The following is a 24343-nucleotide window of genomic DNA, read 5'->3' as shown; positions in this document are numbered from 1 at the left end:
AAGCATTGAATTGCATATCCTCTCCGAGGTCATTTGTGTGAATCATAATAATTTGGTTCCCGTTGAGGCCACACAGCCTGCAGCTCAATTATGATTCCAGTGGGTAAATATTTGTCTGCGCTAACCCCTCGCTAGGTGCCATAATGGTTCTTTGTGTGTTGCAGCGTGCACACTTCCTTTTGTGTGGACCTATCACTCAGTGCCACTGTGTGTGTGGGTGTGTGTGTGTGTGTGTGTGTGTGTGTGCGTGTGTGTGTGTGTGTGTATACAGCAGCCCAATCACCCCTCCACCCCCTAACATTTTCTCTACAGCTGCAGCTCGGCGGAGTTTGATCAATAACGCGTCCTTCATTCTCAAATCAGGCCTGACCTTGGCAGCCTTTTGTCTCCTTCCAGGGGCCAGAGTGCGCATGCACAGGTTGGAAAACAAGGCTCTCAAAAATGGAAAAAAATGAAGAAAAAAATATATATCCACCCTTGGAAGGAAATTAACTGCCCTTGCTGCGTCTACAATGCGGCTCCCTCTCATTACCAATCTAATAAATCACATATTTGTTATAAATGTTTTTATCTCGGTGTAATGAGGTGATGCTGCTTTTGAACTTATTTGCGAAATAACCATGGGCCGTGCTGAAATGAATCCCTGCATATGCTGCTGCATTGATTTCCAAACCCCACCGAGCAAACAGAACCTGAGCAGAGTCGAAGACAAAAAGAAAAAAAGAAAGGAGGAAGGAAAAGGTGGCCCTGTGTGCTCAGAGTCGTTTTAAAAGAACCAAACCTCCGAAAGCTGTTGCAGAGGGCAAAGGAAGTCGATCTAACAGATCCGTTTACATGTTAATGCAGCCTGCAGGGGGCACCATTTATAGATTAGTCCTGCAGTCGCTCTCTTTGTTATTCTCTAATATACATTTGCCTGCTTGAGAAATGCTTTCTATCACAGGTACATATTGGATCTGTCAGTAATGGTGCATTAAGAAGAGCAACAGGTTACTCCAGTATGCCGCGGTGCTCCATCATGCTACCTGGCCGACAATTTACTCCCAACTCCACATCACGTTACTGGAACTCCGTCCATGTGTATGCACAGATCAAGTAAAGCTGCAGGACCACTTTGGGTTTCATTAGAAAAGCTCAGATTGAGGCCGGAGGTAAAAGATTCAAACAAGAAATTCTGGGTTTTTACGTAAAAACTCAATACCAGAGACAGCTCCATTATGGTCTCTACCGGACAGAAAAAGAGAGAGATCAGTTATAAAACTGGCACATTATGGATTACAAATTATAATATTATGCTCTAATCTGTTCCAGGCAGTGTGGGAAAAATGTGCATGACCCTGCTTGCTTCAACGATTCGCCAAAGGGTGTTATTTATAGTGCCAGCCGCATTTATTGGCAGCTCGGGTAAAGATGTGTAGAATATAATAAGTTCATCTTTTATTGCAGCAGAATCATCTGACAATGAGAAAACCTCTACCCTACCCTTAGAGTACAGTTAGAGGGGAAAAGAATTGCTTTTAAAAAATAACTGAAGCATTTTGTGCTGTTATAATCAGATTTGAGTACAGTGGCCAAAAATTGTAGTCAATTTTTCCACAAAAGTAAAAACGGTCAAAGAAATTACTCTCATAAAAAGTTATCCAATTTAAAGGCTACTCAAATACTGATCTGAACATCTGATTTAAAATTGAAAGGCCAGACAAAAATGTAGTTATGTACACATTCTGGTGTTTTAAACACAAAAATGGGAAAAATATAAATGACATAATTATAAAATAACAGATTCAGGCAGAACTTTTTCAACTGTGTAATTGACATTTGCAGATGATAATGCACATATGCTGCATGTCCAAACAGAGTAAAGTACTTCCAGTACCAAGAAACACAGCAAGTAAAAAATGTTAGAAAAATAAATCTTTTCCAAAAACAATAAGTCTTACTTCAGCTGTTAGTAAGACAACTGAAGAGAAATGTATCTCATACATTTCCTTGTTTTTTCTTCATACTTTGAAATTAATCAGTGCATATTCAGAAAGTTTACTCAAAAGTAGCAATACTTTATAAAAACATCACTCAAGCAAAAGTATAAAGGATAGTGTAACAAAATTTGCTTTCCAAAAAGTTACTCAGGTAAATATAGTTAGTCAATGCCCACCTCTGGCTATAATTAACTTAAGATCTGAATTTTTAGGAACTTCTCATCTATCATTCCCTGGTGGATGTTAGGTACACCAAGGAATCAGCTTTTCTTGCTAAAGCTGATTGTTAAACTGTAGGAAAATGTAACATTTGGCTTTTCACACAAGCAGGTTTTTTGAACGTAATGTCCAAAAAAATCTTTTAACTAGTTTCTGTGGATGGATAATGGATATTGATTTCACATATTCAAGGATTTTTACTCATTTTTACCTGGGGTGCCTTTACATTTGGCGAGTGCTACAGTTAAAGAAATTACCAAAAATAAAAGTTATTGGATTTTAATTTCTATAAGCTCTCCAGTAATAGCAAATCATAAAAAATGTTTTCTAAAGCTCTATTTTATACTATTAAAATTATATAACCACCTACTGTTCATGTGAAACACAAACAACTTTACACAAATCCATTCAACATAATTTTATTTCTATTGTCATAACAGTGTGAAAATGTAAATGAAATACGTCATTTATCAACTTATGTCATTTGTAGAACATTTCAACTTTACAAAACCACAAAAAAAAACAAAAAAAGTCACTCTCTAAAACAAAATAAACATTAATAAAAAAAGAAGATTTCTGCTACACCTTCCTCTTCTGGGTGCTGATGTACAGAACTGCAGGAGAAAAGAAAAAAAACAAGTTTATAGCTTTTAAAACATTCTTTTAGTAATTTAACAAGATTTTGCTTCAAAGAGTGTTTTTCCATAAGAACAGCTCAAAACCAGCAGAAGAGTCTCGTTTCAGTTCCGTTTTCACCACAGACAACATTCCTGCCGTTACCCCAAATATGCAGCCGGTTTGGGTGGCCCAACCAAAGACCAACCAAAAGACAAAAAAAGCACTTGTTTTATAAAAACTCTTCTAAACAACAATTGATTCCTGATGCTTTCTCGCCTTTGAAGTCACTCCCACCCTTTACTTCCTGAAGCCGACCACAAAATGTGTGTGGGACCCTCAGCGCTGAGACTGCCCGACATTAAAATCACAGTTCTGCTCGTCCTGACTGCTGTGCTGAACAGCAGACAGGTAGGTTGTTATTTCTGCTCACACCTTAAATCTACATTTAACCAGTTGCTCCACTGTGACTAAAATAGTCCTACCTAGAGACTGAATGCTCCTCACCAGCATGATTCACATTCATGACTGAATCACACTGTAGCCAACTACAATCTGGGAAACACAGCCAGAGAAGGGAGGATGCAGACATCAGTTAAGAATCATCTGAAGTAAAATCCTTAAACTTGTAGTTAAAAGAGTGTGTAGCATTGTAGCAACAATAACAGAAATCAAATCTAAGCTATTTTAAACTAGAAAAATGCCTCTTTCAGACAAAGGTAAAATGAAGCATCAACATGCTGCACTGAATTAAAGACAAAACACAATAAAAGCAGAAGCATTTTTTTTTATCATTATAGATACATCTGTAATGTTTGGTAATAACAAATAATAAAGGAAAATACCCCCAAGATTCTGAAATTTTGATTTTCATTTCATAATGTGTTACTTTTCATGTTAAAAATAAGAAAAATAAAGTCTTTGTTACAACATACCATATTTACTTTCTAAAACTTGCATAAAAACATTCAAAACACTGAATGTTTCCAGAGATGTGTTACGTCAGTCTTCTCTGGTTCTCATCTAGTCACAATATTATCATCAAAGTTTGCTGGTAAATAATATAAATGAGCATTTAATCAGCTCAGTTTTACAGTTGACTAATTAAGATATTACAGTTTCATTGGAATGTTTTGTATCACTACCGTACATGATTAGTTTCTCCATCTATTTATAGGCTGGAAAGGCTTCACTCATCTATAAACCTGAGAGGTCATGATAAAGTCTAACGTCAAAATGGGACAGAAGGAATTCAGTCAAACTATTTCTCTGCTTTAGTTGAAGTCATCTCAGTTATCTAAAAATATTGGTTCCTGTAAATCTATAGTGTAAGATCTCAATTAGATCAGTTTTTCAGCTGTTTGGATGCTTTAACACAAAAAACAAAACACGTTTTTCATCCTCTTTCTGTACAAATTTAACCAAGTGTTTAAATCAAGATAAAAAATGTATTCAAGGTTTCTGTATCCTCAAACTATTAGACTCAAATGTGTTACTATCAAAAGTGCTTTTCATCAGTTACTGTATTTGTGGCTGGGACGTCCCCTTAAAAACAGCTTTCTAAGAGGACATCCACTTAATTGCATCATATTGGCAGCTAGACTAAATAATAATAATGTAAGAGGACTGTACAAAAAATACTATTTATCTTATTTTTGACCAGGGCACAAAGCTAACATTATGGATGGACAAAAATGTTTTTGGTTTTCATAAAATTGACCATTTTTAATTCAAACTTAGTTGACTAGGAAATGTATTTTTCATTGACACCACTTACAAAAGTCGCTGTATACAGTTTTATTTATAAAAAATATATATACTTCCTTACCATTGTTTCCTCTCAAAAAGGCATCTCCATACTTGTTCTTGAGCTGCCCGTTGACGTACTCTTCTGTCTGCTCAATAGCGATGTTCATGTAACCATCCAGACAGGCCAGAACACCTGCACAGCGACAAACAGCAGCAGTTATTCAGATTGCATTTCACTTAATGGAAGAGAACTATTCCATTCATTTTTGTTCATCAGGATAATAATGATTTTCAGCATGGCACCTGCAGTACCTCTGTAATCAACGCCCGAGTTGAGCTTGACCACCACGGGTCTGCCGATAATCTGCTTCAGAAAGTCACTGGGGGTTTGTTTTCTGAGACTCATCTTCACCTAAACTGGGTCGAAACAAACAATGTAAAGGTTTGTTTATCTCAACAATGAACATTAGCATTGCTAAAGGTAATCCACCCATATTCGGCGATGTGTACATGTTAAACCACACAAGAAATGCCTTTAAAACAATAGTACTAAAGTAGATACACAGATGCTATTTTAATAAGAACCACTACAGTATTTAATAGTGTATTGGCGTGCTAAAGCTAGCCTGTGCTGCTAATAAAGGCTAAGCTCTTCCGTAAATGAGAGTCCACAGCTAACGACATGAAAGTGTTGGTAAGCGAATAAGTAAATTAAACAAGTACTAAGGCTTAAAGGTGAGCTGCTTAATAAATCACAAACTCTTTCAATTTTTTAACAGAAGCGAAATATTGGTTAACGTTTTTACCTGCTAAACGATTCACAAACGATTGTGTTCGGCGTGCAGCGAAACCAACCAATCAGGTGCATATAAAGTACGGAAACCGTGCCAGGACAATCATCTCAAAAAGCAAAGTTGATGCGAAGCACGGTTAGATCCACGATTTACAAAACATAGATGCAAACAAACTTGATAGTCATAACTAGTTGAGATTTGAATAAACGACAGACATGGAAGACAAAGAAGGAATGAGATGGTATTTAGAATAGAGATAAAATAGTTATTTTTATAAAAACAAAACAAAAATAGCTTCATTTGCAGAAGAACATTCATCTCAAAGACATCATCAAAATGATAAAAAAAATTTTGTTTGTTTAAAGTGTAGGGTTAGATTTTTACAATATATTACTATTGTTATCATAGTCATCCAGCAGGACACTAACAAGTCCTGCTGGATGTTTTACAGATTTTACAGATTTAGTAAAATATATTAAATTACTGAAAAACATTATTTTAATTTTAACTTGTGTAGATTTTATAATTGTCATAACTATTTTCAAATTATTGTAAAAACATAATAATAAAGAATAATAGGAAGAACATTAAATAGGATTGATAAATAAACATAAGAATAACTTTATATTTTGTAGAATATAATGCTCATTAAATCCTACCTCAAATTTACTCATCTAGAATATATTGTGGATAATAATAATAATAATAATAATAATAATAATAATAATAATAATAATAATAATAATAATAATAATAATAATAATAATAATAATAATAATAATAATAATAATGATTATCTCACTGCTACAGCAGTGGTAAACTACTGTAGTAGTGAAATTATATAAGACTTATCTGATTGATTGACCATCACATTTTCAGTGCTTATGGGCTTGGAAAATATTTTTTCTTACATTTTGACATAAAAATGTAAAACTATCTTTAAAGAAATGTCATTACAATATGATTCCTCATTTTAATGCTAAAAACCTAACCTCCAAGAAACAATGATATAATTTAGTTTTGTTTATTATGGTATCTGAGAGCATTTCTGTGAAGAATAAAGGGAAGTCTTTTCTCTAATAAACCCAGGTTGTTGAGTGCATGACCCAAACACCGCACAGCTTGGGAGGTACATGAAAAACAGTGTAGGGGGGTAAACAAGGATGAAATGGTGAGGAGAACGATAGAAGAGGATAGAGGGCAAGAGCATGTGCCAGTTTGTGTTAGTGGAGACAGAAAGGTGGAGAGCCAAGGTACTAGTGAAACAAAGAAGAAAGAGAGAGAGAGGAAAAAGGAGGGAGAGAGAGACCTGGAGAAAGAGGGGGGATTGTGAAAGGTGGAATCATAAAGTACTTCTTGTGTGTCTAGACAGGTTGCTTGTTAGCAGGGCATGGCTAGTTTCATGGAGGCTAGAGGTTAATTTGGTATCTGCTGCTGTGTTAAACTAAGGTCAGTACTACAAGTCCTTAAGTCATAAACAAGAGTGGTTAAGAGCCATGTATACACCTAGGCACCGGTTAATGAATATTCAATGAAGAGTTTTTCTTCCCGCTTGTCCCCCGTTCCATTTGTTGATTCTTGCTTTGAGGGAAATTTTTTGGAAAGAAAGAGAATCACATTTCTTTTCTTTGCCTTTAAAAAGTGACCTTTGTCCACTCACATCTATTTATTTTTATATATTCTTACTCTTGGCTCAAGTTATAAGACAGTGTTGGTTTTGGTGTAGTGAACGTAGATGTTAGCAACCTAACATCAAGTATTTCAATTTATTTATGCTTAAATAAATCTAAATATTTTTTATTTAATTGTGAAATACAATAAATCCAACCCACCATAATTTTCTCTGGATTATTTATTAAATTAAAATCCATCCTAAAATTTACAGTGGCTTTCAAATGTCCACACACCATGGGAGAAGATATAAACTGTAATAAACAATCGCTGGGAGTGTGCTGTGGTGGCGTAGGGGATAGCGCGACCCACATTTAGAGGCCTTGAGTCCTCAACGCAGCCGTCGCGGGTTTGATTCCCAGACCCGGCGACATTTGCTGCATTTCTTCCCCCCTCTCGCTCCCTCTTTCCTGTCAGCCTACTGTCATATAAGGGACACTAGAGCCCACAAAAAACCCTGGTGGGGAGGAAAATAAATAAACAATTGCTGAACTTTTCCAGCATTAATGTCACATATTTTTACAGTTCAACTGAAGAACAAACAAAACATGTTAGAGGAAATTACCTAAAAAAATAAAAATCCCCAATAAAAAAAGTTCAGTATTCACTATTCTTTACTTCATGTCTGCGATCAATATATTTATCACAGAAATTGCTAAATTTTGCTTCAAAGAGTCAGAATAAAGGGTCAGTTTTATGTGTTTTCCAGGCCCTGAGTACCATGCACAATTAAGTAACTATGTTACCTTGAGTTGTTTTAAAAATGCTATGTGTATTTAATAGGGCTCAAAAGAAATTTGATGAATTCAATTTTTATTTAAAAAGCATTAAAATCAAAAGTTCCTGAAACTACACCTTCAGGAAGTCGTCACGACATTGCTCCGCTAGTAATTTTAACAAAGCTTTTACCAGCATTACACTGAGAACTAGCCTGTATAATGGGCTCAGCAGGTACGCAGTCCCACCAGGTGTTTGCTAATTGTTGCCGGCTAGTTTGAAGGAGCTGAGTGGGGGAGTGATGGGCGAGGGATGCTCTGTGATGAGGAAGCTTGAAAGCGGGGAAGCTTGGAAACTGGAGCTCTGAGGAGGAGCAGCACCTCGAAGGTGGGGATAGGTCCACCCAGGCGTTTTGCACAGCTGAATGGTTGCCATGGAGATGACAGGATTTCTTAAGCGTGCATCAAAGAATCATAGCAACACTCCAGGTATGTGTTGATGAGGGAATAAGCTCAAAAAAGTCAGCTTAACATAATACTGCCCTTTTAACAAGTTAGCTATGAAACATGGCAGTGGCAGCATCATGCTCTGTGAAGATTCCAACCGATGAAGACTGAAGTATTGGTTTAAAGGTAAGTGGATGGAGTGTGTACATGTCTGAGAGCAACCGATGTGAAACCTTGAATGTGAAGCTTGTAGCTCCAATTTATAAATGTATATGTAAAACATTTATTTAAACTGATCCTACAAAGATAAATCATGGCTCCCAGTGGCTCTGCGATAAGCCTGTTTTTACTATAGTAGCAAAGAAAAAAATTATTACAGTAAGCCATTCAGTTCAAAAGAGGTTAATTGTAATCATTGACTCTGTGGGTTAAAATAATGGCTAATACAGCGTCCCATTTCACCGCAGATTGCATGTCAATGATGGCCACACATTCTGCCTATACATTATTTAATATGAAAGCGTGTGGGAGTGCAAATCTAAAATGTCAGACCTTTTTTCTTCTCTTTGCATTTTTTTCCAAACATACCCTCCAGCGCAAAAGCAGTAGTATGTTTCTTCTTGTGGATTGAAATTAGATTTGATGGGTTTATTTATATTGTATTGATACAATAGAAAAGCCACCTCAGGGTAACAGAAAGAAAAACAAACAAGTCCAATTAGAATTTAATTATTTACAGTCTAGTCGTTAATTTTATGCACCCACTATATTGTTCCTACTGTCCAGGGTTATAAAAGGTATAAAAGAGCAGGAGCTTTTCTGCTGCTGGACTAAGAGGCAGGGTACACATCTTATCCATGTGTTTAGACAGTGGGAGAATCCACAGAACTCAATGGAAACCTGCAGAAGCACAGGGTACAAAGGAGAATTGAACTGGAGAGCTCCACCATGCCATCATCCTCAATTATTCTACCATAATTTTCAAACTGTTGAGTGCATCTGAATATAAGACGCACAAATCTTCCATCAGATCATATTTTAGCTTTCTTTCATTGGCTCCAGAATAGAGTTTAAGATTTCCATTGTCACAAATAAATCCCTCAATAATCAGCTCCGTCATCCATCAAAAATCTGATTGTTCTGAACAGAGACTTCACTCTCATACTGCAGGATTTCTGGTGCCTAGAGTTTCTAAAAGTACTAAGATGGGAGGTAGATCCTTTAGCTTTCTGGCTACTCTCCAGTGGAACCAGCTCCCAGTTTTAGTCCAAGAGGCAGGCACTCTGTCTACTTTTAATACTAGGCTTAAAACTTTCCCTTTTGATAAAGCTGATAGTTAAATTGGTTTAGGTTATCCTGGGTTATTTCTGTAGCTTTGTCCCTGCAGCAGTAGGCTACTGGAGGACAAACTGACCACTTTTTCTCACTTTCTTCTTCTGCTACTCTCCAATTTGGGTTGATGGAGATGTGTGATTTCTTATTGTTGAATCACACAATAAGAAATAATTTGAAAATGATCATTGCATTGTGTTACCACCCCTTTTGTGCTCCAGATCAGCAGTGTCAGAAACCTTGTTTTTCTGTAAGTGATCACTCCTGATGATCAATAAAAAAAGGGGCTTTGATTAATGACTAGGAATAAAATTAGAAGAATGATTGTATTTTATTCCTCTTGGCTGTGATCTGTTTTCATGTTGATTCATATAACATTAGCTTCTAAAAACCCATGACATTACCTTAGTAAATAAAAGAGAACATATAAATTATGTTTTATTAATCTTTTAATAATAATTTGGACCAAAAATGTTCTCTATCAAGTTCAGAAATGTGTCATTGTTACAGCCATCAACTGATGAGATAAATGATCAACTCAGAGGCAAGGCTTGGCCTTGAATGATTTCCTAGTCATCACAAAGAAACAGTGAACTGTAAAAGAAAAATGAATTATTATTAAAATGATCATCTCTTTTGCACAAAGAGGATTTTACTGTCACAACTCACAGCTCACATAACAGGGTAAAGTACTAAAAAGCATTATTGGGTTTTGTACTGTTCTTCATTTTCTTACCCAAAGCCACTTCTGAACATCCATCCACTGTTTATTCCTGTTAGCAGTGTTTCCAGATTGGACAGCATCACACACCCAATTGGTCTTTTTTTAAACATGTTGAGCTAGGAGAAAAACAAACAGCTGTGGTGAAGTTGTCAAAATATTTAAGAACATTTGGCTCATTTTTAAAAAGTGATCATAGGAAGTAGCTCCTGTAATGAGCTCAGCAGATGCACTGTTTCATCAGGTGTTTGCTAATTGTTCCTGGCTAGTCTGAAGGAGCTCAGTGGGGAATTAGTGCTCTTTGAGGCAGAGGTTCAGAAACTGCAGCTCTGAGGAAGAGATTAAAGGATTTCTCAAAGGTGCATGGAAGAATCAAGGCAATACTCCAAGAATGTTTTTTGATGAGTATTACAACATGATGTAAACCTTTAAAAAGTCAGTTTTACATAATACTGCCCCTTTAAAAGGATGTAGCACCACAAAAAAACAAGTCTTGTTGTGCTCAAAGATTTAAGTCCTTTGCAGTCCCAATGGAATCTGGCTCTGGTCAAAATAAAATAAAGGGAAGCCAAAAATGTTATGAATAAAGTTTCTAAATGCAATTGATAATCTATAGGACATACCTGATCATATATAACTATATATGGCACTATTAACATGATTTTAATAGATTAGAGGTCGAGCTTTGGACTGGACTGGATTTTTTTTTTAGTTGGGCAGGTTTTATATTTTGTTTGGGCTGAAAACTTTCAGATCTGGCAACCCTGCCTGGTTTTTTTTCCATGCATGTTTATGCTGGGGCTGGTGTCTACCTCCTGCAGTCATTGGGCGAGCCTGGTTACCCCTGGACAAGATGCCAGTGCATCACAGACACACACACTCACACCTAAGAGACCAATTAACCTAACAGTCATGGTAGGAAACTGGAATACCCAGAGAGAACCCCACATGTGCAAGGAGAACATGCATACTCCATGTAGAAAGAGCTCAGCTCCTTCTTGCTGCAAACCAACTGCTCCACCATTGCAGCCCAACCTCTGAAAAAACAAAGTGTATTGTTTTTGGGAAACACTTTAACCACCTAGAAAAAGGCAGTCATCTAGAAATCATGATATCATAGCAGCATTGTAAGCTGATTGAACAAATCCTGTGTCTGTCTAAAAAAAATACCTTTTGACCCTGGGGGACGGGTTGGTGAAATAGGAAGATTATCGCCATGAGAGCTGCTGTTTTGGACAGGAAAATGGGGAGGACTGGTTTGAAACAGGTCAGGGCTTTAGGTGAGGGAGAGTGAGGTGGAGGGGGCACATCCCTCTTGTGTCCTAAAGCAATGTTCAGGATATGGGTTGAGGCGGGGGGTGGAGGGGGGAGTAACATGAGGAGAAATTCTAGACTTCATTGACCCTGGTGAGGGCAAGTTTTCTCCTCAGGTCAAGCTCGATATGGAGAAGATAATGGAAAAAGCTTGGGGGAGTTTTCAAATAAAAAAACTGATTGGCAGACATAGGATCTCTGTTCTTCTGTCTGTGTAATCCCTTACTGTATGGAGGTAATAGCTTGGAAGTAATAGGAAACCTTTTTGCCATCTAACTGGGGCAAGGAAGCCTCTGTTGCCTGGTTTGATGCTGAAATTCATTTATTAATATATATTATTCTACTACTTTGTGGACCAAGACAGATGTGGTGCATAATTGTGAAGTGGAAGGAGAATGATACAGAATTTTCAAACATTTGTTAACAAATCAAAATCTGAAAAGTGTGGTGTGCCTCCACATTCAGCCACCACAAGTCAATAATTAAAGGGGACCTATTGTTCAAAATGTAGATTTTGCATGTTTTTATTCTTCCATTTGGATCTTAACTGCTTTTAAAAACAGCCCAAGCTTACAAAAACCCATGCCATTTTAAAAAACACCTTTATTGTTGAGTCAAAATTAACAGGAACTGCGCCGTTACCTAGCAACCCAGACTGAGTTCAAACAAGTTTGGTCAACTGATTTTACCACTGTATGCATTGTGCAAAAACATCTGGAAAAGACAATTGTTTGGTTATTGAATTATCATCCAGAAACCTCTTGCTGCATTCTTGTTGGTTGTGCAGGAGGCTCCTCTTCTGCTTTTCAAAGATGTGTAATTGCACATCTGTTTGCTGCCATTTTCATATGAGAGAGTAAATGTTGAGTTGGGAGTCCATGACCAGCTACTGCTTATTTGGATTTAAAGTGACAGCAGCTCTGAAACAGCTTATCCTGAAAGGAGAACTGACCAAATGAAAATCTCATTATCTAAGAATTATTTTGTGCAATGAATGTAACATAATTAGCATAGCTCATATACATATACTGATCTGTTCAACAAACAGCAATAGGTCACCTTTAACAAAAAAATTAAACTAACAGTTAAATTCATAACTGTGCATTACTTTGTGTTCATCTAAATAAAAATCCCTAAAAATTACATTTAAGGTTGTAATAAAGATAGATGAGTATGTATACTCTTGCAGAGTGCTTTATGTGTTGTGTCTGTTGCATCATCTGATCTATTCAAAGCTCTCCTGCTCTAATTTTAGCTGTAGACACCAATAAAAGCACATATTACACATGTTATGACTGAATCCCATTATCTTACTGCTAACCAGAGAAAATTTAAAGAGCAAAGACTGTCCCTACGGTTTTGTTTTTTACTATTTCCAGGCCAGTGACACATCGCTCAACTTCTACCTAATGACTCAGCTGTGAGATTGGATAGTTGACGGTGGTTGGCTAGCCTGGGGGAGCAGAGATGGGGGGTAAAGCTGTGAGAACAGAGGGGGGGATGTGAGGCAGACTAGGTGGGATGTAATCACTCCCTGTAATTTGGGAGGAAATCCACTGAGCTGTTCACAGTGAAGATAAAAGGCCGTCTCTTCACAGCCACCAAGCTCCAGCGCCTCTGAAAGGAGAGGTTCAGAGGAGCGATTCCGCTCGCTCGGCATCCCCTGAGGTTTGGTCCTGAGACCATCTCAAATCAGCTACAGCCCTGGAGCCATGTTCTTTCCCCAAGGAGCCGCACCGCAGCCAGACAGTCAGACGGCCCGTCCTGTGCTGTGTAGCCCAGGCGCAGCCAGCCAGCTCACAACTCTCCTGAGATCCTCCTCTGTGGAGAAGGGAAGCTTGGTGGAGCTTATGCTGCTTTCTGTCTGACACCCTCCAATGCTGCATTATCCTCTCCCACTTCACTTTAATGTCTCAATCTTCAGCAGAAAGGAGCAACAATTGAGCTCCTGTTCTCTTTTCACTTACTGACCATGAACGAATGAGAGTTTTTAACAACGTTATAGGAATTAGGCCTGGTCTAGTATGTGGTGCTCACTGTATAATAACCTTAATTTCATAATGTCACTGTTTTAACACATAATGTTAAATAAAAACTTATTTAATCTAATTGCTTTGCAAAAACGTAAAATCTTACCAAGTGTTTTTTGTCTAGCTTCCAGTTAAAATACCTTAATACACTTGAAATAAGACAAAATTAACTTACAATTAACTTTTCAGCAAGATAAAGAACCTTGCTTTAAGTCAATATTTCTTTAGTATTTTTTAATATTGACGAGAAACCACTAGTTACATAAATGAAATAATCAGGAGATGGAACTTGCAGTTTGTCATCAATATTAAAAAATTGTTGACTTGAAATAATCTCCTGTATCGACTCCCCCTAGTGGTTTGGAGCACTTTGGTTTTGTGGCGAGAGTTTGCAATTGTTTTTTCTGTTTGTAGCAGTTATTTGAACTAGAATCTAGTCCCAAGTTACTTGATAAGACTTTGTATTTTTTGCAGTGTTGGATTTCTGAGTGGAATACCAAATTAATCTGTAATATTATATGAGGAAACAGAAGGAATGACAAAGTCCAAGTCTTGTTGTTTCGAAATACCTGTTACCACAGCATCACTTGGAAAACACTGACTGATGGTGGTTCTTGTTATTAGAAGACCACGAATCAAAACTACGATCTATGTCACGAGTAAATTTGTCTTGAACCATGAGCAGACTGGCCAGAGTGATCACTTTGTCACCCAACAACATCCCACCAAGTTGTCACAGAGACAGCATTGTAGTGGTTTTAGCTTGATAGATGGTGAATGGTGCTTATACAAGGAGCCACTCCAGTGCTCCCATAAATATGCATCGTGACATTTGGAACAAAGCCGCTCGTCCTCTCTTTCCTGATGAGCTCTGCCTGCATACTATAACATATTGCCATACTGTCACACCTTGTGTTTCATAACCAATCTCTCTGTTCATCAACTTGGCAGATAACCTCTAGATGCTGACAAATGATATGGGGAATGACATTAGGGTTCTATTGTATGCAAAGCTGAGGAGTGATTTTCCAACAGTGATGCTTACATGGGTGCTTAATGATTAATGCGTGTTATTTCATGATGTATAGAGTGTGTTGTTATTATGAAATATTAATTCAGGCTTTGCAATCTTGTTTTCCTGGTAGTTTAGAAAAAAAAGTCAAAATTTTATATTTAAATTCATAGTTTGGGATTTTTTATGTAAGCCTCTTCTTAAAGGTTTTGTGCAGGGGTTGATCTGACCCGCTAACAACTGGTTCAGAAGAGCCCATGACCAAACTGTAGGTCTTTTGTCTGTATTGTACTGTGATGTCAATGTTATTGTTGATTGTGCATGTGCCTTTTTTGTGAACCTTTAAACACACTGCAAAAAAGCAAAATCTTACCAAGTGTTTGTGGTTTGTAGTGCAAATATCTTAGCACATTTGGTAAAAAGCATTAGTTCCACTGGCAGATTATTTCACTTATATGGATAATTTTTTCCTGTGTTATATGTGAAATAATCTGCCTGTGGAAGAAGTACTTTGGATCAATATTAAGAAATTATTGACTTAAAAATGCAAAATATTACTTGTAAGTTAGTTTGTCTTATTTCAATTGAACAAATTATGAATCTTTCACAATGCAAATATAGCAAACATGTGAAAACATCAACATTCATCAGCAAAAACCGAAGATAAAACTCTGAGGTTCCCACACCAAACATTCTCTTCTCTATGACGCTGTTCAACTGAAGGAGGCCAGAACTGAGAGGGTTTTATGCACAATTTTACAGAGCTAACCAAATTTACATGAAAATATCAAAATTTGCACCAAACAGGTGTCTGGACATCATTAATAAGTCTTCAATTGATGTATTTAAAAGTAAAGCAGTAAAATGTCTTAAATACATAAAATATATTACTTGCATAGGTCTTAATATTTGTCATGACTAATTAATATTTTATATTCCATGTAGTTTTCTTTCTTGCAACACTCTGGCATGCAAAAGTTTGAGACACTCATAAATATCTTCATTGCATTCTGTGACTCAAGGTGGTTGCAGCTAGAGCTAACTAACTGCTAATGTACTCTTGTTAGGTATATTGCTAGCTCTTCTTCATCTACCATGGGGAATAACAAATTTATCACCAGTTAGCTGGATGACATTCGTCTTCGCCAATCCAAATGATGCTGCGTACATTTTGTGCTATAAAACTTGGCTACAGCCTGACGTTCAGGCTGTAGCCATAGTCAGTGTGAGAAGCATAAAACTGCTGCCAAGAGCCACAAAAAGACCCCAGTTATGTTACAGCTTTGCTCCCCGGAAAACTATTAGCACTAATCTAATAGCCACATTTGGTGCGACACAACCTCTGACGATGGAGGTTTAGTGGATTTTACACGTGGAGGTCAAGCACTAGTCTTACCAAATTTTAAATTTCATTCACAATAGTCTTAAAAAGATCTTAAAAAGTATTAAATCCGAGTTGGTGAAATCTGCAGAAATCCTGCATAAAGATAGAACCCTAAACAACTTCTTTAGAGTTTATTAGCAAAAAAAAAAAAAAAAAAGTTGATTTGGGGGTTAGTTACACTTTAAAGAGGTATCATTAATTTTTGAAAATGTTATAAGAAAAACTACCCTAAAAAAAATGTGAACTATCCCTTTAACGACAGCACCGTAGAGGTGAGTAAATGTGTTCAGAGCACCTTTTACAGCTCTCCCTCTAACATTAAGAACATATCTGGCCTGTTTCTCCAAACACATCAATGCTTTGCAGGGGAATAAATATCCAAGACAGCCAGAAGCAGTTCCTTTCAAATCCCACTCACACTCACTCATATCCCCCCCACCAACCCTCCATGTTTCTCTCTCATTCTCTCCCTCTGTCATTTGACCAGCAGTGCTTCCTGCCACCGAGGACCTGTGACTCAACAGCCGGAATACAGCAATGTTCTTTCGCTCACCCTCTTGAATATTCATAGCAATAAGAGGACTGAAGCTCACACCGATCCATCATGTATCCATGCGCAATTACATAAAGAACAGGAGCAGTGCATATATATATACGTGTTAGCGGGTTTAGCAGATATCTAAGTGCCTCCTCGTGGCGAGGCAGTTTTACACTAATTTCTTTATCCCTTTTCACAGGAGTGCCATGTTACAAGAAAATTCTTGAGGCGAGCCAATGGCCCGATAAATCTGCCGGAGCCTCTCTCTCAATTTGTCTCCGTGGAATGTCAGCTGGCAAGCGCCCAGCCACTGAGAACCTCCTTTCACGACACGCCAATCTAACAGACGAGATCCCATGTTGGAGGACTGGCGTGGATGAATTGCCACGTGCCTTATCTATGTCTCTTTATGTCTATCCGTCTGAGGTCTCCCGCTCCTCAGAGGGCCACTCTTTTTGCAGGACCCGACAGTTAACCTCAACGGCTGAGCGGGTGACAATGACAAAATGCAGGTGTCAACCCGTGATATGACACAGATGCTGTGTCAACCCGTCTCACTCCATATGACCCGCAGTGTGAACAGAAATTGCTCTGTTTGGTGTCGTTCATCACTGTGTGGCGCAGTCTCCCACATAGCTCGGTCCAGGTGGCGGAATGGCAGAGTGGGAGAACAGACCATGTTTGTGTGAAGATGCAACAACTCTCTCGCTCTCTTTTTCGCCTTTTTTTTTACTCTTTCATTCCCTGCCTCCTTCTTGTCTCCCTCCACTTGTTCAAACTGAGTGCTGTAGCACTCTTTGCGCTCTATTTAAAGGTTGTAGGTTAGAAAACAAGATGACTCCCCACCTGTATTCCTAAGTGACTCACGTTGGAGGTATTCACCATTTGTTTATGTCCAGTAGCAGAAAATACATCCATGCATAAATAGATTAGGAAAAACTGAGTTATTTTTCTCACAGTACAGTGCTGAGAATTAATTTTTCTTCACATAAAAGATTTTCAGTTAATGCATCACTGAATAATAGCTATGCAAGATTTTATGTTTTTATTATTTATATCTTTAAAGTATCTTACAACACTATTGAAAAAAAATAGTTGAAATGAACCTTTAACCTTCTAAATAAATACAATATTCACACTATATTAAACTTTTTCATGTTTTGTTATCTTAGAACTAGGGCTGCAACTCACACACTTATTTTAGTAATCAATAAATCTAACAATTATTCTGACTATTAATCAATTAATCTAATTTTGAAAATTGGCACATTCTGCCAACCATTTTAAATAAAAAAGTAAACATTTTTCTGCCTAAAATACATGATTCCTTTATTTTAAATTTGTAGCAAAATATGCATCAGCAGCTAAAGAAATACTCTTAATCTGTCAATTATTTATTTGAAAGTAGCACATGCTTAACAGGAGATTTTTCTATTCACAGAATTTGAACCGGATGAAGTTAAATCTATTCCACTTGAGGAGTCCTGGGTAAAAGATTTTTGAATTTTTTTATTTTTATTTTAAATGCAAAATGTATCCATAACTAAATTAGGTGACAATTATTTCCATAATTGATTCAATGCGATTAACCTGATTAACTGTTTCAACCATAAGCTAACTATAGGACAAGAAATCCTGTAGGAAGCTTCAAAAGAAATTGGGGTGGAGGTTCATCTTCTAGCAGGACAACGATCCCAAATATTCAACCAGAGTTACAATGAAAAAATGTAATAGAAAAGTCTCCATCCAGTCTGTCTGAGCTTGAGCTCTTTTACAAAAATTGATCATCAAAAATGTCTCCAGATGTGCAAATCCTAAAGACTTGTGTCTGTGACTGCAGTTGGCCATACAAAGTATTAACTTGGATACAAATGAACACCACACTATATCTGCTTCACAATTATTCATGTTTGTGGTTGTGAGGTGAAAAATAAATTCATAGCTGTATGAATACATTTTCACGCCACTATTTTACTGCGACTATCCGATCTTGTTATTGTAGTACTTAGCATATCTGTCATATCAAATTTATGCATTAATATATTCTAAGTTGGCAAAACAAATCCCTGAAGGATGATGTAAAATAAAATTTCACAAAAGCCAAGTAATTACATCCTCTAGCACTCTAAAATTTGAATGCAGCCAGCCACACAAGCGTATTTAGAAGGTTCATGTTGCTGCACGACAGTTGGCATGACTGTAAAAAAAAGCCATGTGCCAAGTGGAGCTGCCAATGCTCAGCATGGCTGGTTTTAATATTTTAATGTGCTTCATTACAACATTATGGGCCAGATAGCCTTTCTTGGGTCCAGACAATTGTTCTGCAAATGAACAAGATTACATGACAAACCCTGAATGACAGAGCTGCCCACTGTTGCCTGCCTGAGCCTGTTATCTGATGGTAGCCAAGCAACAGATCCCTGACCTGGCTCTGACCTGCACCCGATAAGGTCAACACCTGAAGGCGCTCTCATTGGAGGGCTGGCGGAGGGAGAGGTGGAGCCTGGGGAAAGAGGGAGACAAAGGACCCACAGAGCAATGCCCTGCTTCCTCCATATACAAAAAAAAATGAAACGAATAAACACCTCTGTACCTTATTTATCAAATGGTGAGAAACGTCCTCCCTCCTTTCATACCACATCATTGAGAGTAAAAACAGCAGCTGTAGCTGATCATAATAAAGAAGTGTTAAGACAAATGGAAGAGACACATTATAAAGGAGGTGCTGAATGTGAAATTAATCGACCAGAGCAACCAGCTCTCATAGTCAACCCCCTCCTCATTGTGTCATTTGTGTGCCGGCGCTCATGCAAACCTCAGTTGCTTTAACAGCAGTGTTATAGAACTTAATCCAAATGGCGATAGTGGCAATAGCCTATTACACCATGGCAATAGAATCAAGCAGAGACTGGTAACACATTAAAGATATCAGTGTTCGGCCCACTTCATTACAACATAAAGTGATATTTATCAGCAGGGGTCCTCTTACACATAGAACGGGATAAAACAAACATGCAACCCAAACATGAAGAGGTGCGAAATCAAAAAGTCCAGTTCAGACAGATCTAAACTGGATCTGAATCTTTAAATAGTAGGAAAATATCACTGTTCCCTTCACAAATAATTCACTATAAGATAGAAAAACACACGCAAGAAACCAGCCAAGCCGAAAGTGATGGACAAAATTAAGTGGATTATTTTTGCTGCTCTGGTGCTTTAAATACAATGTGATTTTTAGAGCAGGTGGCAGACATGGCATTCGCAGGGATTTTTTAAAATAATTGTAATCTATGTAGATCCCATAGAGCTACAACATATTGTACAATTTAGCAAGAATTGCTGGACCTCTTTTAGTTTTTCTAACATTTTCCAAACCAGGGGCAGAATTTCATACTAAAATGTAATTCAGTCAGTCATATACAGCTCTAGTCTGGAATTTAAATCATCATAGGCTTGAATATTGTATTTATTTAGAAGGTTCATTTCAACTTTTTTTTTCAAGACTGGAATAACAATTAGAAATGCCTCAATGTATTAATATCTGATAATAATATTGCTGTTAAGCCCAATAACTGATATTTATCAATATCATATATTGCTAGTGCCAATATATCCTTAATAATTATATAATAAACATTGAGTTCACGTTGAACCCCTACTCTTTTCTGAACTGGTGGAGTTTATTTAAAACGGCACAGATTTGGCTTTTAAGCATAATCCACTATTTTTAATGTGATGGTGGTACTGATTTGAGGAAGGTTGTTCTGAAAGTTGAATATTAGATAGTTCTGTCCTTTCCAGAACCGATTTTGATGTGTCACATGCCAGGTAGATCTGGTAGAAGTTGTTGTCAGAAAATAACAATCAATGCCACAACTTGATAGTTGGGACCAACTTCACCCTGACTCCTCCGAACAAATTTATTCAGAAAACATAGAGAACTAATGATGAGGACCTGTGTGAAAGGTTACAACAAATACAACTCCATAGAGGTGCAGTCCATGGAAATTAGAGTTTTAAGATGTTAGACTAAGTAGTGAGCATTTATGACCATTTCCCCACTGAATGCAGAACAGATTCAAGGTTGACTGGAACGGTTTTGTTGTGCATCTCCATATTTTCTGTTCTTAAAATAAAAGCATTCCCTATTGTGACTCAAGAGTTATTGGAGGCTAAATGAGTTTCAGGTGCATCAGTGGAGGATGAAATGGATTGGAGAAAAATGACCAAAAATGTTTTGTTGCCTTGGGGGCTGAGCTGCGTGGATCCTTCTGCTTCTCTTTCTCTCCTTCAGTTCGGTCCTCTCAGGGGTTGTCCTATCAGAGTTAAAGGCTGGTTGGGCTAACGTTAGGCTCGGCCAGTCAGATGTTGCCCTGGGGTAAATAGAAACATCTGTCCCCTGCCCAGGCGTGACTGTCGCTGAGTGATAAATCCTGGGGTGGACTGTGCCAGCGCTGTCCAGTGCGCCACCTGTCCCCCCTCCTGCACAACATCCACAACACATACACTCACACAAACACACTTCGCCCTGTTTGCACTCATCCTCCTCCATTCTGACAGTGTGACAGAAACAGGTGGTTCACTCCCGTTTTTGCCCTCTGGCCTTCTATGCTCTTGTCCTCGGTTGGCACATTTATGCAGGGTGCAAGTTGGGTTGTCACCTTTAGCAAGTACCACTGAAGACATCCTTGTACCTAGTGTTTCAGTTGTGGTTTCAGGACACTTTAAAGCCTATCACAGCTGTCTGATTCTGCAACTCATTTAGGCGATTCTGTATAGAGGAAATTAAAATATTTAATGGGACATTATCACAAGAAAAAGTTTGTTTTCGGTTTTTGCAGGCCCAAGGTTGTCCATTAGATAACTAGATCAAAAAATAGATAAAAAAAACATCCCACATACACTACAAAACTTTCTCAGTCGCTGTCGTGTCTCTTGCTACCACTTCCTCTCTCAGCTCAGCTACTTTTAACAGTGTGACAGAGGCAGGTGGCCAACTTCCTGCCCTTTGACCTTCAACAGTTTCCCGGCTGTACAAAGACACACACACACATCCACACTTATACACACACCCACACACGCACACACTCATTTAGGAGGAGCCTAAGTTGCTCTGAGTGATCTGGGCCAGAGGTCTTGCATGAAGGGCCTGGAGGGAAGTGAAGATCCTCCAATTCAGAGACTAAAGTTTCTTACATAGGAGGAATGACTGTGCTTGCAGTTGTGCAAACTTGATAAATATAAAAGGTAGAGCTGCTATAAAGTATGACATACATTATTTTTGGAAATTATTTTACGTCTCCTTGGCTGGTCTATGCAAAACCCTCACAATGTCCAAAAAGATGTTGTAACAATCTTTGGAAAATTTGCCATATCATTCCTCTCTTCAGAAACTTCATCCCCAAACAAGGACGAGAATGTGATTAAAAGCGGGGGGGAAATGCCAAGGAGGAAGCAGGAGCAGCCCAAGCGCCTGCCTTCAGGTAAACTCTTATCCTCAAGTTTTAACCATCCAGGTGGTGATTTTAGCTGAAATTCAACCTTCATTGGTCCATCCAGTTAAAACAAAGCACTACAGTTTGGGTCAAATGCTTAGAAATTAGACACAATTTGGTGTTCCAACAACAAGACGATGATCCCAAACTGGCAACCTGTGGCATGTGAAATTTGATGAAATTTATCTGAAAATCATGTTCTTTATACATAAAAAGAAATGCAGCAAGGTCCTGACTCAAGACGTGAGAGATATATCCATCCGTAAGATGATCATCTGTGTTTTACGATGACGCAGAAGGGTCAAAATGTAAAAACTAAATGTAAATGTAGAAACAGCAAACACACAGTCATGCTAGCAATGTTATCAACTTACATTCTGCAACACAAGGGGGCCGGTGCCTATCTAAAGTAGTCATTGTGCAAGAGGCTGGGTACACCCTGCACAAGTCGCCAGTATATCGCAAGACACTTTCGATTTTGTGCTGTGGTTTTTTTTGCTGTTGTGTCATAGCCTTTTGTTTTGACTTTTATTGTTGTGTTGTGGCCTTTTGTTGTTGTATGCTGGGTTTTTATTGTTGTCTTGTGGCATCTTGCAAATGTTTTGTAACTTTTCTTGTACTGTGGCTTTTGTTGTGTTGTGGTCTTTCGGTTGTGGCAATTTTTTTTATTGTTGTGTTGTTTTGTTTTGGAAGTTTCATTGTTGCATTTTTTCCTTTTGTAGTTGTGTTGTGACTTTTTGTTGTTGTAAAATTTTGTTGTGTTCTGGGTTTTTTTGTGTCGTGTGTAGCCTCTTGCTACTGTTTTATAACTTTTCTTGTGCTGTGGTATTTCTGTTGTGGGCATTGTTGCGTTTTATTTTTTTTTATTGTTGTGTTATGCAGTGATTTTTGTTGTTGTGACTCTTGCTGTTATGTTGTGGCCTTTTGCTGTTATGTTGTGAACTTTGCTGTAGTGTTGTGACTTTTGTTGTTGTATTTTGCTTTTTTTTTAATGTATTTTGTTGACCCTTCTGGGCCACCATAATGTCAAATTGCTGCCATCAAACTGTGTTTTCTTTGATAGAAGGAAAGAAATTATCTATTTTTACAGGTTGGTCAGATAAACAGACTCCTTTCTAAATTCTCTACAACACGTAAATGATACTGGTTTATCCCTTCAGTTTGACATAATAATATTTTAGTCAAAATTAAGTTGCTTAATAATTAAACATTCACTGAAATCAGCAAAAATGCAGTTAAATTTTTAAGTTCTTAGAAAGCTCTTCATAAAGCCCAAAGAACCATCAATTGAGACCACTTTAAAAGATGAAAAGACAGAGTGGCTCATTTAAATATAACATTATAAGAAATTCTTCAAGACCTTTGCATAGAACTGGATGTACTTTCATGTTTTGTCGGTGAAGCTTGAGAGGTACCGCTGGCAATGAAGCCGGTGCACTCATCCCTGGAGCACAGAGGAATGACCTTTAGGTTCAACCCTGAGTGAGGTCATGTTATTGTTTCCATAGCAACTATCAGTAGACTGTCCTGTAGCGAGCATTACCTCAGCTGACTGGCATTGTCAGGGTCAGAGACCAGACCCTGACCTCTCCCCATGGTGACCGAATTCACCAGGGAACAAAAACACCACCAAAATAAAAACTATGGTTTTAGCCTTATCAGCCGGAACCATGTGTTCATAGAAAACAGTCGCAACAAATGCAAAGGTTTCACACTTTTACACTAAACTGCGTTTAAATTAGTGTAAGCTAGAACATCAGCAGGATCATTAGTGATCAGCTCTGTGGAAAGTTGATGTGAAGAGCCTCAACATTTAACAGGAGTTGCAATATGTTGGTTTAGCTTAAACCATACTCATATGTACAGATGCTTAGAAAAATTAATGCACGGATGTGCCATAACTTTCTTCAGCTGAACAGAAACACAACTGAATTTATAATCCTTGGACATGCAGAAGAAAGATTCAGAGTCAGCAAGAAACTTTATTATAACTAGAAACTAGAGATCACGCCCCAAATCTGGGTGTAGTGAAGGACTCAGACTTGCAGAGACGCATAAAGACAATTACAAAGTCGGCCTTCTATCACCTGGAGAACATTTCCAGGATTAGAGGACTAATGTCCCAGCAAGACCTAGAGAAACTCATCCATGTGTTCATCTTTGGTGGCATTGATTAATGCAACAGGTCTGTCTAAAAAAATCAGTCCTCCAGCTTCTGCATCTCCAGAATCAGAACCAAACATTAAGTAGCAGCATTCAGCTTCTACACACCACAAATCTGGAACAGACTTGCATAAAAGTGCAAAACAGCCAAAACATCGAGTTCC

The 24343-nt window shown here is 37.8% G+C and overlaps 1 protein-coding gene across 2 annotated transcripts; it reads right to left on the bottom strand.

The window, feature by feature from the left end:
* Positions 1-2601: 2601 nt before the first annotated feature.
* Positions 2602-5477, bottom strand: LOC122829814 (U6 snRNA-associated Sm-like protein LSm6). 2 transcript variants are annotated; one of them, XM_044114670.1, is made up of 4 exons: positions 5369-5477; positions 4875-4979; positions 4642-4755; positions 2602-2812 (listed from the first exon to the last, which is right to left on the bottom strand). In XM_044114670.1, the coding sequence occupies exons 2-4, from the start codon at positions 4966-4968 to the stop codon at positions 2778-2780; spliced, it is 243 nt and encodes an 80-aa protein (XP_043970605.1). In that variant the 5' UTR covers positions 4969-4979; positions 5369-5477; the 3' UTR covers positions 2602-2777. The 2 variants fall into 2 exon arrangements, with proteins under 2 accessions (XP_043970605.1, XP_043970606.1); XM_044114671.1 differs by having other exon boundaries at positions 4875-4974; positions 5369-5457.
* Positions 5478-24343: the final 18866 nt, after the last annotated feature.

The sequence above is a fragment of the Gambusia affinis genome, linkage group LG04, assembly GCF_019740435.1.
Source record: "Gambusia affinis linkage group LG04, SWU_Gaff_1.0, whole genome shotgun sequence".
Lineage (NCBI taxonomy): Eukaryota > Metazoa > Chordata > Actinopteri > Cyprinodontiformes > Poeciliidae > Gambusia > Gambusia affinis.
Note: the sequence above shows the minus strand (reverse complement) of the source record. Positions and strands in the feature narration are given on the sequence as shown.

Excerpts from the sequence above, each read along its gene's own strand:
- LOC122829814 (XM_044114670.1), bottom strand. The coding sequence starts at position 4,968 with ATGAGTCTCAGAAAACAAACCCCCAGTGACTTTCTGAAGCAGATTATC. Across the intron at positions 4,756-4,874 it reads CTCGGGCGTTGATTACAGAG|GTGTTCTGGCCTGTCTGGAT; the intron begins GTACTGCAGGTG and ends GTCGCTGTGCAG. Across the intron at positions 2,813-4,641 it reads CTTTTTGAGAGGAAACAATG|TTCTGTACATCAGCACCCAG; the intron begins GTAAGGAAGTAT and ends TTTCTCCTGCAG.